At 40.0% G+C, this 19,378-nt stretch overlaps 1 protein-coding gene and 1 non-coding gene across 2 annotated transcripts; one reads left to right on the top strand and one right to left on the bottom strand.

Annotated features, from left to right (window-relative positions):
- Positions 1–7,307: 7,307 nt before the first annotated feature.
- Positions 7,308–11,117, bottom strand: LOC117467001 (trace amine-associated receptor 13c-like). The gene is made up of 2 exons (XM_034110549.1): positions 10,960–11,117; positions 7,308–8,124 (listed from the first exon to the last, which is right to left on the bottom strand). The coding sequence occupies exons 1-2, from the start codon at positions 11,115–11,117 to the stop codon at positions 7,308–7,310; spliced, it is 975 nt and encodes a 324-aa protein (XP_033966440.1).
- Positions 11,118–17,430: 6,313 nt separating this feature from the next.
- Positions 17,431–17,540, top strand: trnal-caa (transfer RNA leucine (anticodon CAA)). Its single transcript has 2 exons — positions 17,431–17,468; positions 17,495–17,540. It is a non-coding gene; the product is annotated as a tRNA-Leu (tRNA).
- The last annotated feature ends 1,838 nt before the right edge of the window (positions 17,541–19,378 follow it).

Below are 19,378 nucleotides of genomic sequence, written 5' to 3'. Positions count from 1 at the left end.
TCGCTCCTCCTTTTTCACTGTGACAAAGAAAAAACTAAAGTAACCCAGCATTTACAGTGAGTTGAACCTTATGGATTAAACACCAACCTGTTGATTTTATTTCTCCATTAAAAGCCTATTGCACCAGACAGTCAATATCTTATTGTATCTTCACTAATGTGAATTGATATTTATATTTAAATTAAATGTATGATTGATGTAACCTAATTTATTTTTTCAATAATTTGGCTCAGTTTGTAGGGATTATGATTAATGTTGGAAAACGTAAAAGTTAAAAAAACTAAAATTATTATTATTATTATTATATTTTATTGGGAATGCTGATACATTATACGCACAAAATTCTTTATTATTCCGCCGGGTTATTTTGCACCCACATTCCAAATCGCAGAAACTCATTTCAAACAACAAAACGATCAGCTCGGTCGGGAATCGATGGCTATTACTTTTCTTATTCATAACTTTCATAATTCCAGAGATACATCCCATAATTCCTCAACAATTTTAACATTGAAGTCAATGGAGAAACTCTTCAGACTTCAACAATCTTTATGCAACTTCAACTGCTAACTGCTCCTTCATACTTTCACTCAGAAACCTCATTTCAACTTTAAAATGTTACACATCTTTCTGGCATTATTTGTGTAACAGAACTTTTAAATCTGATTCGTACTTTTAGAGATATTAAACATTGTTCAGACCTTGGTAAAGAGGCCTTCTTCAGATTTTAGAGTGCGTGATGATGTCACAGCTAGAGTGGAGGACAGATTTAATTTTACCTTCATATTTTCTTTTAAACCTGCCATAATTCCCAAACCCTACATTTCAGAGATATAAGTGTTCATGAGAAACGTAGGAAAACATCTCGTAGCTTGAATAATAAAACTTAATTAAGCAAAATAATTAAACAAAATGCCTCTTGAGGGCATGAACAACTTTCAAAATGTCTCCATTAAACCCCATTGTAAGTTCAGCCTCATCTTTCCCCACCACAGCAGTTAATCTGCCAAAAAGGCCACATTATTGACCCGAAAGTACACAAAAAGTACACTTCAGATGCTCAAGTTCCTTGACATGCTTCACGCTTTGAAATTTCACCGACATCTGTTATGGTTCTTCAACAAAACTTTCACATGTGTTGAAAATGTATTATCTTTTCAATTTACACACGGCATCTATTGCACGTCTGTCCGTCCTGGGAGAGGGATTCCTCCTCTGTTGTTCTCCCTGAGGTTTCTCCCATTTTACCTTTGAACTGTGGGTTTTCTCTGGAATTTTTTTCCTTGTACGATGTGAGGGTCTAAGGACAGAGGGTTTTCGTATTTGTCATACTGATATTCTGTACAAACTGTGAAGTACACTGAGACAAATGTAACATTTGTGATATTGGGCTATATAAATAAACTTGATTGATTGATTGATTGATTGATTGATTGATTGATTGATTGATTGATTGATTAATTGATTGATTGACATGTAAGAAGTTTATCTCTCATTCAGAACAATGAAAATGCTCTCCTCTCACTGATTACTGCATATCACCATGGCAACCTTTGATCTCTGGACACGTAGTTAGCTCAAATATAAACACCTGTGTCATGGAACACGATGATGTCATAACTCCAACTGATATGCTCAGAGCAGCAGATTTCAGATAATGGTTAACACAGCTCTCCATCAAATCTGATGTTAAGTAATGCGGTGTTACTATGGCAATGTATCCCTCGCCATAAAACAGCAGCAGACTTCAGATAATGGTTAATGGTCCTGCCCTCAACAGCTCTACGTCAATTATGTCATCATATGTCGTTTCCATGGAAACACGATGCCGCTGTAACTCCAATGGACACGGTCCGATCGTCCCCCAAACTTCGCTTGTATATCACCTCTCCATGCCTCAACAGCTCTACGCCAAATCTGAGATCTCACCACAGGCTTTTTCCATGGAAACGCATCCATCGCCATTAAACACGATATTGTAACTGATATGTAAATCGTCAAAAAAAAAAACAGACTTCAGATGACATTTAATGCTCCAGCCATCAACATGTCTATGTGCCATTAGTGAGTTTTCCTCAAAAGTTGTTGCCATGGCAACGCTTCCCTTGCAATAAAACACGATATTGGTATAACTCCTATGAAAATTGTCAAAAAGTGCTAAAACTTCACATGTGTGCTAATAGTCCAGCCGTGAAAACATCTACGGGACACTTTTGAGATTTCTTCAAATGCCGTTGCCATGGCAACACAATGCTCGCCATAAAACACGGTTTTCTCATAACTTCAGTGAAAATGCTCCAAACAGCCCAAAACTTCACAGGTTTGGTAACAATGCAGCCATCAACGCAACTAAGCGTATTATGGGGTGTCATCAAATACCGTTGCCATGGCGACAGATCATTTGCCATCAAGTTAGTTCGATAGTTTGCAGTTCAAATATTCTGCTGCTTTTCCAAGCCTTTTTACTTTCTTTTCTTCTCTCATCACACATTCAAGCCCCCAGTGTTCATGTATCATTTTAATCTAAATTCTTCACTTTCGTCTTACAAATTACATTTCAGCATAGCAATCCAAATCAAATCAAATCAAATTTTATTTATATAGCACATTTATAAACGATTTTTGGTCGAGCCAAAGTGCTGTACATAAAATAAAAATAGCCTACAGTAGAGACACTTTACAGCAAATACAACAGCACAGATTGTTCAGGATATCAGTATGAGAAAAATGCAGGGTCAGCTTTTCAGCATTAAGCATTCCCACTAGCAATTTCTTCAGGAATTGCATTCTCTAGTATATCCTCATCCTCCTCGACCTCACCGCAGCATTCGACAAAATCAAAAATCAAAAAATCATCCTGCTGTCTCTCTTCGAATCATCCCTCAACATCACCGACACTGCACTCTCCAGGCTGAAATCCTACCTCACCGACATACATCAGTTTATCAACATCAACAACTGCACCTCCTCCACTGCTCCTCTGTCCCAAGGCGTCCCCCAGGGTTCGGTGCTTGGCCCCCTCCTCTTCATCCTCTACAAGCTCCCCCTTGGCAAAATAATTTGTCGCCACAACCTTCAATTTCACTGCTACGCCAATGACATCCAACTTTATATCTCAACAAAAACCATCACCCCCACAACACACTCCACTCTCACCAACTGTCTCAGAAATAAAAGCATGGATGCAAACAAACTATCTCAAACTGTGCCAAATCAGACATCATCATCATCGGCCCCCCATCCCGTACCAACAACACGTTCTCACTCCCAACCCGTCACATGTTGACGGATGGTCAGGGCCCCTTCCCGTCACTTTATTACGTACAGGGTACCCCTTGCGCGTCAGTTTTCAACGGGCAGGGCATCCCATTGACTTGCATAGAGCTCCCTGAACGTTGGTAATAGACACGTTTGGATCACGGCGAAATGCTCTCCACAGATCCATTCTCACAGCGTTTATCAACCTTTTTCTTACTCAAAATCAAGCCAAACTTATTGTTTTTACTTCTTTATTTTAATTGAATAATGTAGGACGTGTGTTGCCGTCAGTTATGGGGAGAGTAGGGGCTCAGAATACTGAAATCTGTATTGTTTCATCGTTTTTTCCTTCTAATTTTGTATTATTTTCTAAACCACAAACTGTTATTTACTCAACAATAACCCATACTTATCCTTGTGTGTATTTATTGTTTGATTAATAAACACAAGTTGGAGTCTGTCAGGACCGAGAGTCGGAGCAGCTCATTTGCTTTAGAGAATTTTACACCCCCGGAAGTAAGTATTCTCTCCGCTTCGCTTGACAAACCCTGTGATAGTCCTCAAGCTCTGATTGGATGTTTGAGTGTGCGCCGAGGGTTACGCCGAGCGTCGAACAGCACTTTGAAATGGGATGGAACCACAGCAGACTGTCCAAAACAGGCCCCGTCCACAGAACTACACATGTAGTAACTGTGTAGTAACACTATTGTGTGTTTTGCAACATGTTCTCTGGCACGTCTCTGCTGGGAATTGTAGTTTTAAAAGACGTTTTCGTATTTCCCATAATAAGAAGTTGCCAGTATTAAACTGTGTACATCCCTGGAGGTTTAGGGGATAGGAAACACTCAAATTTAAAACATTTGAAAAAAAGTTTGAGAAACACTGCTCTATGGCATACCATCCAACCTCCTCAATAAACTCCAAAATATCCAGAACTCTGCTGCCCGCCTCCTCACCCACACCCGCTCCCGAGACCAAACCACTCCTGTCCTCCAGAACCTCCACTGGCTCCCTGTCCGTCAAAGAATCAACTTCAAAGTCCTCCTCATTACTCACAAAGCCCTCCACAATCAGGCCCCCCCCCCCCCCCACCTCACAGACCTGCTGCACCACCACACCCCTTCCCGCTGCCTGCGCTCATCAGAAGCCAACCTCCTATCAATCCCCACCCACATCCGTCGCTGCCCCCTCCCTCTGGAACTCACTCCCACAACCCATCAGAGAGTGCTGCAAAGTTTTTGTTTTTTTTATCAAATCTCTCCATTATTTCTCCAGCAATTAGGATTAAAAACAATCTTTAAACCAAACTCTCTTCTGTACAGCGTCACACGAGCCAGGCTGCATTATCTGAATTAACAGACTTCCTAAACCAGGGGTAACTACACTCTCCATAGCAGACATTATATATATTAGGATGTATGAGAAAGTCCATTAGATTAATAAAAGATGAACAAGCTTAACATGTCTCGTCATCTCATAAGACTCTTCAATATTTAAATTAAGTTTTGTGAGTAAATGCACTCTTAAAACAAGAAAAATATATTATTTTAATGCTGGGAATGTATGCAAACCATTGTTACATTACATTACATTGCATTTAGCTGACACTTTTATCCAAAGCGACTTACAAGAAGTGCATTCGACCAAGAAGATACAAACTTGAAGAAAACAGAATCATAGGTTTCATAGAGCCAAAACATTTCAAGTGCTACTCAACTGGCTTTAGATAAGCCAGTCCTTTATTATTATATAAGTGCTTTGTTAGTAATTATATCGCTCGAAGTAGAGTCGAAAGAGATGAGTTTTCAGTCTGCGCCGGAAGATGTGTAAGCTTTCCTGATGTCAATGGGGAGCTCATTCCACCATTTTGGAGCCAGGATAGCAAACCCACGTGTTTTTGCTGGTGGGAACTTGGGTCCCCTCGCAGTGCGGGTGCAGCGAGCCGTTTTGCTGATGGAGAGCAGAGTGCACGTGCTGGGGTGTATGGTTTAACCATGTCCTGGATGTAGGAAGGGCCAGATCCATTCGCAGCATGGTACGCAAGTACCAGTGTCTTGAAGTGGATTCTAGCAGTTACTGGAAGCCAGTGAAGGGAGCGGAGGAGCGGCGTGGTGTGGGAACATTTTGGAAAGTTGAAGACCAGATGAGCCACTGCATTCTGGATGAGCTTGCAGATTCCTTGCAGTCTGAGTCGGGGAAACAACAGAGGTGCCGATGTTGATTGTTAGGTCAAGAGTGGGACAATCTTTTCCCAGAAGGAAAAGCAGTTTAGTCTTGTCAAGGTTGAGCTGGAAATGGTGAGCAGACATCCACTCAGAGATATCAGCTAGACAAGCAGAGATGCATGCGACGACCTGGGTCTCTGAGCGGGGAAAGGACAGAATTAATTGGGTGTCGTCAGCATAGCAGTGGTATGAAAACCATGCAGGCTAATGACCAATCTGAGCGAGTTTTTGTACAGAGAGAAGAGGAGGGGACCAAGAACAGATCCCTGAGGGACCCCTGTAGTTAATTGACAAGGGTCGGACTCTGACCCTCTCCAAGTTACCCTGTAGGTACGGTCTTTGAGGTATGAGGTGAGGAGGGAAGGTGCAGAGCCTGAAACTCCAAGTTATTGGAGAGTGTGAAGGAGGATCTGATGATTCACAATGTCAAATTCAGCCGACAGGTCCAAAAGGATGATGACAGAGGAGAGGGAGGCTGCTTTAGCAGTGTGCAGTTCCTCAGAGACAGCAAGGAGAGCAGTTTCTGTGGAGTGACCTGCCTTGAAACCAGACTGGTGCGGATCCAGAAGGTTGTTCTGATGGAGATAGCAGGAGAGTTGTTTAAAGACAGCGCGAGAATATTGAGAATATGAGATCGAGGACATTGCCAGCTTTATGAGTCGGTGGGGATGGAGACAGTGAGAAAGCAAAGGCGGTTAGTTCAGATATCTTCCCTGTCTGGAGGTTGAAGTCTCCGAGAAGTACTGTGGGAGGGCCAGTTTCTGGGATGTGTGAGAGGAGATTATCGGTAGAGAACAACAATGGTAAATTGTATAGGATGGGTTACTGTGACGGCATGGAATTCAAAGGTGGAAGGAGTGAAGTTAGGTAGCTTGAAGAGGGAAAAGCTCCATTTGGGAGAGAGCAGGAGACCAGTGCCACCTCCTCTGCCAGTGGGTCTGGGTGTATGGGTGAAGGAATATGCTGTGGAGAGAGCTGCTAGGGTGGATGTGTTGGATGGAGCAATCCAGGTCTCAGTGAGAGAAAGGAAATCCAGAGACTGCAGGGAAGCATAGCCAGAGATGAAGTCAGCCTTATGAACAGCTGACTGGCAGTTCCACAGGCCACCTGAAACTAGATGTTGGATCTCAGTGGAGCATGTGGGATAGACGAGAGCAGGCCGGTTATAACGATTAGGAGATACACGAGGCCAGTAATAATTGCGAGAGGACACATGAACAGGAATGGAAAAAATACACATGATTATAGCATGAGGGGCTAAAAACACCAGCGATACGTAGCTCAATCAAAGTTGGATTTGCCTCCTCTTTACCTCCCTCGTGACTCCCGCAGGACTCCTTTGTCTTTGTCTGTCTGACGCTGAAGCTGACGCTCCAGGAAAGAGCTGTCTAAAATGGACACTCGTCCTGATTGCTGAGTTGTCACAGCTGTGGGCCTACGCCCCTTTAATTAATCAACTTTTTAATTAAAACTCTCAAATATATAAGAAGAATAGAATAATTTAAAAAGAACAGTTTCGATATACGTTCTTAAAATTAGATTACTTTTCATGAGCAAAACATTCATGACTATTATTATTGATTATTATTATGTCTTATTCGACAAAAAGGTAAGACTTAACACGTTTATTATGCTTTTCAAAAGTCATTATTTGCAGTTTATCAAACCATTATAGAAAACAGAGCCACCTGGGGGAATCTGATCTTTAATTACCAGCTTTTAAAAAAAATAATCCTGTCCTGCAAAGTTATTATATTCCGTCCTTTATTTTTTCAGTGCTAATGAGGGAAATCACACTTTCCATATACTACTACACGCTCTCCTCTACAGCACGTTGGCGTCACAGGAGCCAGGCTGCAGTATCTGAAGAGTCACAATGAGTTTAACAGACCTCCTAAACCAGGGGTAGAAGAGAGCGTACACCAGTGGATTCACACAGGAATTACAAAACAAAAGCCAGATCCCAAACGTTGAAAACTCAACGCCGGTTATCAAGTCTTGTCCCGCAAGAGAGGGGTAAAAATAAGGACAGAAACACATTAAAAACACCACTATGACAATGCCAAGAGTCCTGGCTGCTTTTCTTTCCGACTTCTTGGTAGTGACCATCGAACTCTGGATTGTGACGCCTGAAATATGAGAGCGCATGGCTCGAGCCTGAGTCAAAGCCACCACAAAGACTCTCATATAAAGGACTACGATGACAGAAATGGGGCCGACAAACGTGAACATGACATCCACGGACCCTGTGATGAAGTTAATCATGACTATACACTCTCCATAGCAGGAACTGTATATATTCGGGTGCTTTAGGAAGTCAATGAGTATCACGCCGTTGTAGAAAACAGAGGAGGCCCAACACAGACACACACACAGTTTGACCCTCGTCTGAGTGACTTTAGTGGGGTAACTCAGGGGGTTGCAGATGGCCATGTGCCGGTCGATGGATATGAGCACCATGTTTCCCACCGAGGCAGAGGTGAGGATAAAGGAGGTGTAGGAGAACATTCCACATATCAAGCTCCCGAGATCCCAGCAGCCCCTCAGGAGGATGATCTGAAGCGGCATCATGAAGAGGCCGACCAGGAGGTCTGAGACGGCCAGAGAGAGGAGGAGGACGTTGGTGGGGGTGTGCAGCTGCCTGGAGAGGAAGGATATCAACAGTGAACATTAACATATTACATTATTAATAAAGTACCTATCTATCAATCTATCTATCTATTTATCCATCTATCCATGTATCCATCTATCCATCTATCTACCTATCTATCTACCTATCTATCTATCTATCTATCCATCTATCCATCTATCTACCTATCTATCTATCCATCTATCCATCTATTCATCTATCTATCTATCAATCTATCCATCTATCCATCTATCAATCTATCCATCTATCTATCCATCTATCTATCTAATACACAAAATAGGCCCACGTGCATTCCGATTACCTTATGTTCTGTCCTCCTGAGTCCTACATTTCATGGTATTTTATTTAATTGCTTTTTGTATTTTTACTGTCTTTTTGTTGAATTTTATGTTATTAATTATACCAAATATATATGTTTACATCAGGGGTGTCCAAACTACGGCCCGGGGGCCAAATGCGGCCTGTGTCCTACTTTTAATTGGCCCGCAGCTGCCTGGAGAGGAAGAATATCACCAGTGAACATATATTACATTATTCTGTTAAATACACAAAAAAGTCATGACTTCCTGAGTCCTACATGTCATGGTATTTTATTTAGTTGCTTTAGTGTTTATTGTTTACTTTTATTATATTATATTTGATTTGATTTACTTGCACTATTATCTGTGTTATTGTGTTGCACTGTTGGAGGAGCCTGTGACCTAAGAATGTCATTGTCATAACTACACTGTAGCTATGTACACATGACCATAAAAGCCTTGATTCTGTATTTTTAATGTATTTTTGTTATTATTATATTATATTATTTGTAATTCACGTTCTTATCATGTTTCTTACAATTTTCTTTTATTTCTATATCGTACATTGTCATCTATGTTTGTTAATCTCTAAAGCCCACTGACACAATATTGGGCTATATAAATACATTTTGATTTAATTGCAGTAAACATCTTAATATAGCAATGTAACATTATGTTACATTGCTATATTAAGATGTTTAATCTTGCAATCAAATATATAAAACATATATTTGTAACATAATCAGAATACCAACTATATGTTAATGTTTACATCATCAGTTTTTACATATGGATCGTCTATATTGTGATTTTATTATATTGTATTTTAGTCTATCATTTATATTTAGTATCTGTACATGGTGTAAAGCCCTCTCAGAGAAATGTATATTTCGGGATAAACAGTATAAATGAAATTTGATTTTAATGCCAGGTATTATTACACATACAGTACATACATAAACTCATTAAGTACATCTAGAAATATTATGCAAACTTTTCCTAAAACTGTAAAACTGACAGGTAATATTACACATACTTTGGTATTTTTGGTGGTAAATTAAGAGCAGATACAGAAGTATTATAAAATGTATTCTTAAAACTATTCTAACAGTAAAGAAGTATTTCATCTCAGGTCATTCTAGATAGACACATATTTAAATATGATTACAGATTTGTTTCTACTGTACAGTATTTTATTTTACATTCTCTATCTTATCTATCAAACCTGTACATATCTTACTTATTTATTGTATCAATTGCATACTTTTTTATGGCACTATTTTACTTCTTGTTTATTTATGTCTTAAGTATAAAGCAGGTTGCATAGTTGGAGGAGCCCAGGACTTCAGATAACAGCTGCGTTTGTGCATAACACAGCTAAACCTCTACATCTTAAACTAAAAAGACAGTTTACAAGAGATATAAATATACAACAATTGAAAATACAATAAGAACACGACACATTTCTGAGACTCAAAAGGGCATTAGAGCCACATTCAAAAGTGGAAGAGGTGTGCAGTTTTTAAAGCAAATTAAGAACTTGCAAAACTTCCAGTATAATCAAAGACTTTACATAAATGGAGTCTAAGGAATGACTCAAAGGCATCACAAGCATTAATGTAAATATACTTAGTACCAGTTTGTATATTTTAAAGAAGTACAGAGTCAAATATTATGCAGCAGCTTCCAACATTGATATCATTGATTTTGATGGTTGCAGAGTTATAAGTTATAGCAGTAATAGTACTAATAAAATGCAAAACATGTTTACATGTTTACTGTATATATGTATATATTTCATTACAGTTGTATTTGTATTCTTCTGTACATTTAATATTTTTAACATTTAACATTCTGGTTTCTCATATTCCGTCTAAGATGTACAAAGCTTACTAGATCCTTCATTTTACTGCACCATTGTATTCTTCTTTTTGCACTATTTTACTTCCTATTTATCCATGTCTTAAGTATATGTTGCATTGTTGGAGGAGCCTAGGACTTGAAATGTACATTTCAAACAACCACACTAGCTTTTGTGCAATATGCATTAAAATAAATACAACAAGAGTATGACTAATTACCGTACAAAAAAGTGCAGTATCGCGGAATTTACAAGTGGAAGAGCTGTGCCGGTTTAAAAGTGGCAGCATTGTGCAGAAATGTGCAAACAATTTTTAGGAATTTGCTAACTTTTAAAGTACGTACAAGAAATGACACATGCAAAGATGTGCATTAATGTTACGCAGTATGTACTAGTTATATATATGTTCTGTGTGAGGAGGAAAGTCAAAGAGCATACAGCAGCTTCCAACATTAATATCAATAATCAAAGACGTGTGCAGAGTTATTATTCATAGTAGGAACATTTCTAGCAAGTTTGTTTAATGCTGAATGCAATATATGTGAATGTCTTAATGTAAGAAATATCTCTATTGTTCAAAGGGCAACTCCTGTAAAATAAAGTGCAGAGACATGCAAGTAAAGACATTAAACATTCTAGGTGACGCTTGTTAGTAAATGGTCATGCCTGAAGTGTGAGATAGAGATGATGACCAGCAGGTTTAGAGCCACGGTGAGCACGGAGATGCACGCCAGCAGGCTGTAAATGAGGATGAAGGCTCGGTGCTGCAGAGGCTTTCTGCAGGAGGAGTTGAGGAGGAGTGGGAAGCAGAGTTCAGTCTCCATCCTCAGAGAGAAACCAGACGAGAGGCAGCTCTGTGACCCTAACTCTCTGTCATAAAGACTCACCGTTATCTCGCTCCTCCTTTTTCACTGTGACGAAGAAAAAATTGTAACCCAGCATTTACAGTGAGTTTAACCTCATGGATTAAACACCAACCTGTTGATTTCTCCAGAATCAGAATCAGAATACTTCATGGGGTTGCCTCATTTTAGAATTAAATTATAATAATAATATAATCATAAGAAGTTGAAAATAATACAATAGAATATTTTCAAAAAACATAAGCAGTTAAGTTCAATATATGCGAGCACTCCCCTTTATTCTCATACCAATATTCCTATAAAATCTGAATAATACCACTAAAATCCTATTGAAATGTGCTTCATCAGTGCAGTAAAACATTGCTGCTTTCATTTGCATTCATTGGGTCACATGACATGGAAAATATTTTTTTTAAATATATAACCTGTCCCCAATATATATATATATATATATATGTATATACAGTTGCAAGAAAAAGTATGTGAACCCTTTGGATTCTCCACACATAGCGTTGTGTGTTCCTTCCAAACAACTCAGCTTTGGTTTCATCTGTCCACAGAATATGTTGCCAGTAGTGCTGTGGAACATCCAGGTGCTCTTTTGCAAACTTCAAACGTGCAGCAATGTTTTTTCTGGACAGCAGTGGCTTCCTCCGTGGTGTCCTCTCATGAACTCCATTCTTGTTCAGTGTTTTACGTATCCTAGATTCGTCAACAGAGATGTTAGCATGCCAGAGATTTCTTTAAGTCTCTAGCTGACACTCTAGGATTCTTCTTCACCTCATTGAGCATTCTGCACTGTGCTCTTGCAGTCATCTTTACAGGACGGCCACTCCTAGGGAGAGTAGCAACAGTGCTGAACTTTCTCCATTTATAGACAATTTGTCTTACCGTGGACTGATGAACATCAAGGCTTTCAGAGATACTTTTGTAACCCTTTCCAGCTTTATGCAAGTCAACAATTCTTAACCGTAGGTCTTCTGAGAGCTCTTTTGTGCGAGGCATGGTTCACATCTGGCAATGCTTCTTAAGAATAGCAAATTCAAAACTGGTGTGTATTTTTTATAGGGCAGGGCAGCTTTAACCAACACCTCCAATCTCGTCTCATTGATTGGACTCATAAATGTCCGCACGGAACAATATAACCCATAGTTCCGTGGGACTAAGGATTGCACCACTGCTTTTTGCAGATGATGTGGTTCTGATGGCTTCATCGGTCTGCGACCTTCAGCACTCACTGGATCGGTTCGCAACCGAGTGTGAAGCGGCTGGGATGAGGATCAGCACCTCCAAATCTGAGGCCATGGTTCTCAGCAGGAAACCGATGGACTGTCCACTCCAAGTAGGGAATGAGTCCTTACCCCAAGTGAAGGAGTTCAAGTATCTCGGGGTCTTGTTCTCGAGTGAGGGATCAATGGAGCGTGAGATGGGCCGGAGAATCGGAGCAGCGGGAGCGGTATTGCAGTCGCTTTACCGCACCGTTGTGACGAAAAGGGAGCTGAGCCGGAAGGCAAAGCTCTCTGTCTACCGGGCCATTTTCGTTCCTACCCTCACCTATGGTCATGAAGGATGGGTCATGACCGAAAGAACGAGATCGCGGATACAAGCGGCCGAGATGGGTTTCCTCCGCCGGGTGGCTGGTGTCTCCCTTAGAGATAAGGTGAGAAGTTCGGTCATCAGGGAGGGACTCGGAGTTGAGCCGCTCCTCCTTCGCGTCGAAAGAAGCCAGTTGAGGTGGTTCGGGCACCTAGTTAGGATGCCACCTGGGCGCCTCCCTAGGGAGGTGTTCCAGGCACGTCCAGCTGGGAAGAGACCAAGGGGTAGACCTAGGACCAGGTGGAGGGATTATATCTCTTCGCTGGCCTGGGAGCGCCTTGGGATCCCCCAGTCAGAGCTGGTTGATGTCGCCAGGGAAAAGAAAGTTTGGGGCTCTCTGCTGGAACTGCTACCCCCGCGACCCGACCACGGATAAGCGGGAGAAGATGGATGGATGGAGTTCCGTGGGTGAATTATGTCAATCATCACAATATATATAATCACCAGGTGCCAAAAACCGCAAATTAAACTTCAATAATTATCCCCTCTCATCGGGCTTAACTGAATAACCCCTTAGAACCGGCCCATTTGTTGTTAAATATTTATTTAAATGAATGAATCTTTCTCTTGTTAGTCAAGGAATTCAATGTATGATGGTTGGTCCTGCTTTTGGTGTTCCGTTGTTGTGTAAAATGTAGCCTACATTTAAATAAAAATATAATTATAGTAATGTGAAAGCCTTTACTCTGAAAATGTGTGTCCTGTAGATCCCCACATTCAGGACTGCGAATTTTAAATAATTGAACTCCTGAATATTTTAACACAAAACAATACAAATAATTGTTATTTATCAAGATCTAGCCATTTATGAAATGGCTTTCTTAAGAGCTATGTTTTAGTGACGTTCAAGATCATTAAACATGACTTAAATTGTTAGTATAACCTTAAGAAATGAATTGCACATAATAATTCCCACGGAGCTGTGAGCACTTATACGTTTATGTGACGCATTTCCACTCATCTTCCAGTTGTCGGTTTTCCTCTGTTGAAATCGACCAGCTGTGAAGGTGGGGGCGGGGCTTTTATACGCGAGTAGTGAAAACACTTCCGCGTAGTCTGCTCTCGTGTATCCTCCCTTTCGTCTCCTCCCGCACCCCTCCTCCCTCACCCCTCCTCCCGCACCCCTCCTCCCTCACCCCTCCTCGACACCTCCGTGTGCATTTCAGCTATTGGGACGTCCTTCAAAATGGCGTGTCTTGATCGATTTCCGGATCAAGTCCATGGATGTATAATAAGAACTGGATACAGCGTGGGAGGCGGGGCCTCATTCATTCCTATGAGAGTTACTCATTGGCGCATGATGATAAAATGGCCCAACTTTTGAGAGAGCGAAACGTCACAGATTACCCGGCATGCCTGAGAAGTACCCGTATGTGCGCTGATAGCGCATGCGCAACTTTATCCATGCTCCCCAAAATGCTCGTTCACATCAAGCACGTCAATTTGCGAACACGTAACAGCACCGCACGTTCATGACAGCATGGTACTGGATTGTTATTATGATGGATTTGATATTAACGAGGCGGCAGCATGGGCGGCAGTTAGCAGCTAGCTAGTAATTATGCTAATTTACACATCAATCGTTATGTACTTTTATATTACGTCTTTATGTTACGTGTACGCAAATTGATGTGCTTGTTGTGAACGAGCATTTTGGGCGGCGTGGTTAAAGTTGCATGCGCTATGAGCGCACATACGGGTACTTCTCAGGCATGCCGGGTAATCTGTGACGTTTCACTCTCTCAAAAGTTGGGCCATTCTATCATCATGCGCCAATGAGCAACTCTCATAGAAATGAATGAGGCCCCGCCTCCCACGCTGTATCCAGTTCTTATTATACATCCATGGTTTTGACCGCCGTAGCGCGAGGTTGTGAGTACAGCTCAATTTGTTTGTTCGGCAATGAATTAATGGAATGTTGATGGATATGAACTATACTTTATTATGCACAACAATAGACAATAAATGGATTCTATTTTGCTGCATCTGATAACAAGCCTACCAATTCTTCATTGAACGCTTCTGCCCATTCACTTTTAATGGGGTGACGTCTCGCCGAACTGCATTGTGGGAGCAAAGCGTAGCTTTTCTCGCGGTGCTCGCTGCAAAAGTAGAGCAATGTTCTACTTTTGACGCTTCGACGGAAGCGTCAGCCAATCGAATCATATGCCAGTACAAGCTCTAGCCCAGGGGTGGCCAACCCGCGGTGTGTATGTGTCAGGTGTCAGTATGAGAGGATGACAGCGCGTCTAATTTTGATGTGGCCCAAGAGCCAATCACAATAATACCTGTGATGCAGTGAACCAATCATCTTTGAGGGGGGGGGGGAACCTATCGTTGATTAAACACTATCCAGTGTTTCCCCTACCATTGTCTTGGAGGGGCGCTGCGCCCCACCAACGGAGCCCCGCGCACCCCTTGAAATTCAAGGTGTTTAAAAAATATATAGAATTTTTTTTTTTTTTAAATATATATATAGCACCAAATTGCAAATAATCTATAACTTCTGTGTGCTCTTTTATTAAATAAACTAAACGCTTTCATTTCAAGTTGTGAGTTTAGTGTTTTTGACCCTAAGAAACACTGATGCATTAATCAATAACAATAATCCACAGCTCCTCTCTGCTCCAGAGGATTTAAAAAATATATATCCCAATGCCACAAAAATGCATCAGTGACATTGAAATCTTGTCTCCAGAAAACAAAAACTGAAACAAGCGGTATCAGTGACTGTGTGTTTGATGTGGCTCTTTGCAGTAACATAGACAAAATGTGGCTCTTAACCTCTGACTGGTTGGCCACCCCTGGGCTAAAGCATGTACTGTCTGGCATATGATTTGATTGGCTGACGCCGTCGAAGCATCAAAAGTGTAACATTGCTCAACTATTGAAGCGAGCAACGCGAGCAAAGCGAAGCGACCACAATGCAGTTCGGCAAAGCATGACGTTACCTCATTCAAAGTGAATGGGCAGAAGCGTTGAAGCTTCAACGCACGCCGCCGTGTGTACGGGCCGTCAGGGGAAGTTAATGCAGCAGCACTTCATCTGGCTGGGTTTATAGATGGGAAATGCACCTGCAGGATTCTTGCTTTTGACGTTGTTTCCTCATGGTTGAATGCACTTATTTTCAGTGGCTTTGGATAAAAGTGTCAGCTAAATGTAATGTAATTTAATAATAATAATTCCTTACATTTATTATAGCGCTTTTCCAGATGCTCAAAGCGCTTTACAAATACACATTACACATATCATACATGCAATGGTCACTGTGGACAATACCCACAGGAGCAAGTTCAGGTGAAGTGTCTTGCCCAAGGACACAACGGCTTTACAGACGCACAGTGATCATTGCACAGCGCACTGCGCCACACCGTCCATCTTCACGCCTCGAAGTCATCGAGGCGCTTTTACAAGTACACATTAGTATCATACATGTACTGTGGACAATACCCACAGGAGCAAATCCGGGTGAAGTGTCTTGCCCAAGGACACAACGACCTGACGCAGTGGCGGCAGGAGCGGGTTTTTGAACTGGAGTTCCCCAGCACCCCCTTTGATCTGATGATCGGATGCACAGTGGGTAATTTATCTTACCCACACAGTTTATCAACCAGGTAATTCCCGGGAGTTAAAAAACCACACAGTAGCTTTAGTATTAGGATAAAGCTCCTACAATTACACTGAATTACATTACGGAACAAGTCCAATAAACAATTGGAGTTTTTATTCTGGCTCTGGTTTTCAAAGTCCTGTCTCCATAGAAGAAGGAGCACTGCCCTCTAGTGGTGATATATGATAATTACAAAACCTTTTGCACCAGACAATCGATGTGAATTTGTATCTTCCCTAATGTGAATTCATATTTATGTTTAAACGAAATGTATAATTGATGTTACCTAATTTATTTTTCCAATAAGTTGGCTCAGTTTGTAGGGATTATGTTAATATTGGAAAACATGAAAAGTGAAAAATACAAAAATTATTACATTATACTATTATTGTCTATTAAGGCTGACTTTGTACATACCATTATTATTATTATTGTACTTGGGTGTTGTTCCTGTTTACAGTATATTAGATATTACATGAATCTTAAACTTTAATTTCACCATTTTTAAAAAAAAAAACCGTATGATTTTATAAACATACAAATGTATATTAAACATTATTTTCAAAATACTGTCAGACTTAATGTTTATTTTTTTGTAAAACACAAGTCGATAGAAAAAAACGTATGGCAAAGGGTATATTGCCTGCCGGTCTCCCATCCGAGTACTGACCCAGCACGACCCTGCTTAGCTTCCTAGATTGGAAGACATCTGGCGTGTTCAGGGGGATATCGCTGTTAGAGAATTCCGACTAGACACACAAAGTACTTATACATGATAAAACACCAGTAATGATTCTCAGGACTCTTGGATACGGCTTGGATTGGTGTATACTTCAACAAATCCCTTGGAAAGACAAAAACCGAGTACAATTCTTCCATAAATAGATATGTTACTATTAACTCAGACGCTAACAGTACGTGTTAAAACCCTATTTTGCTTTTCTGTGCCACTAACACCAGCTGATAAGATATTTAAAACGTCTTTTGTCTGCCCCGAAAAACATCAACGAGACCACAGCTGTTAGAGTAGCATTCAAGTAGTCTGTAGTTCTGCCTTCATGCACAGTTGTCAGGATGGCCGAGCGGTCTAAGGCGCCAGACTCAAGGTGAAAAACCTTCCTGTCAATGGGATTTCTGGTCTCCGAATGGAGGCGTGGGTTCGAATCCCACTTCTGACACTATCTTTTTTTCTGTCTGTTAGTAATGAAACGAACATGGAGACCATTTATTTGCTACTTGTTGGAAACTTAAATGAAATGTTCTTTTTGTTATTTTTCAGTGACATTGAAGAATGTGAAGGACATAAACTATGGACAGAACACAACATGATTATAAAGAAAGGAAGAAATACAGACATAAATACGGAAACAAATGAATACATATGGATATCAATAAATGAATTTATACATAAATATAAACATGTAACCTTACATTTTAGACATTATAATTATCATCATCGTATTTTAAAACATGCTACATTATATCTAAACATGTATTCAAAATTCTGTTTGACCTAAATATGGGATATAGGAAAATGCATATATTTGATTTGTATTAAAACACTTGTTTCGACTCAGACTTTCAGACTGAGGTTAGGACCTCCTACCTTGTTAGCACACAGACACAGCAATACATAAATGGTAATGAACGTAGATTTAGCAATACATTTATTTATTATCTGTTTGACTTATGATTCATGTCCCATCTAATAAGACACAACAGTACAGCAAAATATAATAAAAGTATGTTATTAAAAACTTAAATCTGTCTGTATAATAGTTTTCTTCATGTGTAATGCTTACCAAGATAAACCAATCTCTACAAAAGGACTGGACCCAAATATTGACAAGAAAGTAAGTTGTATTAATAATAAAGTTCGTAGAAACACAATTTAATTCACATTACGAAAGATGAAATTAACTATTACTACTTGGATGGGACAACCATTCAATATCCAGTGCAGTAAACTTTGTATTCTCATATTTCACCAGCAGAGGGCAGTGCTCCCTATTTAAAATATACATAATACGTGTTTTAATCTTAAAGGTCCCATGTCATGGCCATTTCTAAAAATTGTGTAATTTTCTAAAATCGCATTTGGTTTCTCAAACAGCATCTCTGTATAGTATGTGTATTCACTCTGTCCTAAACAGCTTGTTGGAGCTCCTGCTTTTATTTATTCTTTGCTGCTTTATTTAATTTTTTTAAATGTGTTTTACTTTTTTGATTTCTTCCACATTTATAAAAGTATTATTTTCTTTATTATTTTCAGTATTTATTTGTTCCTGACATTTGTAATCACACCATACTCATACCCTACACATTTAAATAATCCTGCTTTATAAAAAACATTTACTTATACATTTATTTATTTATTGCAGCGCATTCATTCATTCTTTTACTTATTTCCGTATTTATTTCTGTATTTATTTACATCAATTTCAGTATGATCAAGAACTTAAAAGTAAATATATGTATTTATTAAAAAAAATGAAAATAAATGTGCTTGAATTATTTATTTACAAAAGTGCAAAACCAAAAGTATTTACAGTGTGCAAAAATGTTGCAAAAAAAAAAACATGACTCTTCACTAACTCTGATTTTTTATAAAAATATAAATACATGATGCTATATTTCAATTTCATGTTTACATAAAATGTTCATTGTCATATAAATGAACCACTCAACATCATTAATTTAGCAACATGTAGTTCATGTAATTCTCCATGTCCACTTGTTGCTGATGGATGTGGTAGAGGAGCTGTAGATTTTGCACTAACATCTGTAGCTAGCATGGTCAGTAGCATGGTCAGTAGCTACTGACAGTAGCTACTGACCATGCTACAGCAGTGAGCAGCAGAGGTGGGGAGAGGCGGGGCTATGGCTTCATGGTTATCAGGAAATGATCGTATATAGGGCGTACACACAGAGCCGTTTGGCCCCCCAGAGCGTTCCAGTTTCAGATCTATCCACCTTGGGACCCGTTATCCAGGGCTCTCAAGTCTCACGCATTTGG

The sequence above is a fragment of the Pseudochaenichthys georgianus genome, chromosome 21 (genome assembly GCF_902827115.2).
Source record: "Pseudochaenichthys georgianus chromosome 21, fPseGeo1.2, whole genome shotgun sequence".
In the NCBI taxonomy this organism is placed as follows: domain Eukaryota; kingdom Metazoa; phylum Chordata; class Actinopteri; order Perciformes; family Channichthyidae; genus Pseudochaenichthys; species Pseudochaenichthys georgianus.
The sequence above is the reverse complement of the archived record's forward strand: the minus strand, read 5'-3'. Positions and strand labels throughout refer to the sequence as shown.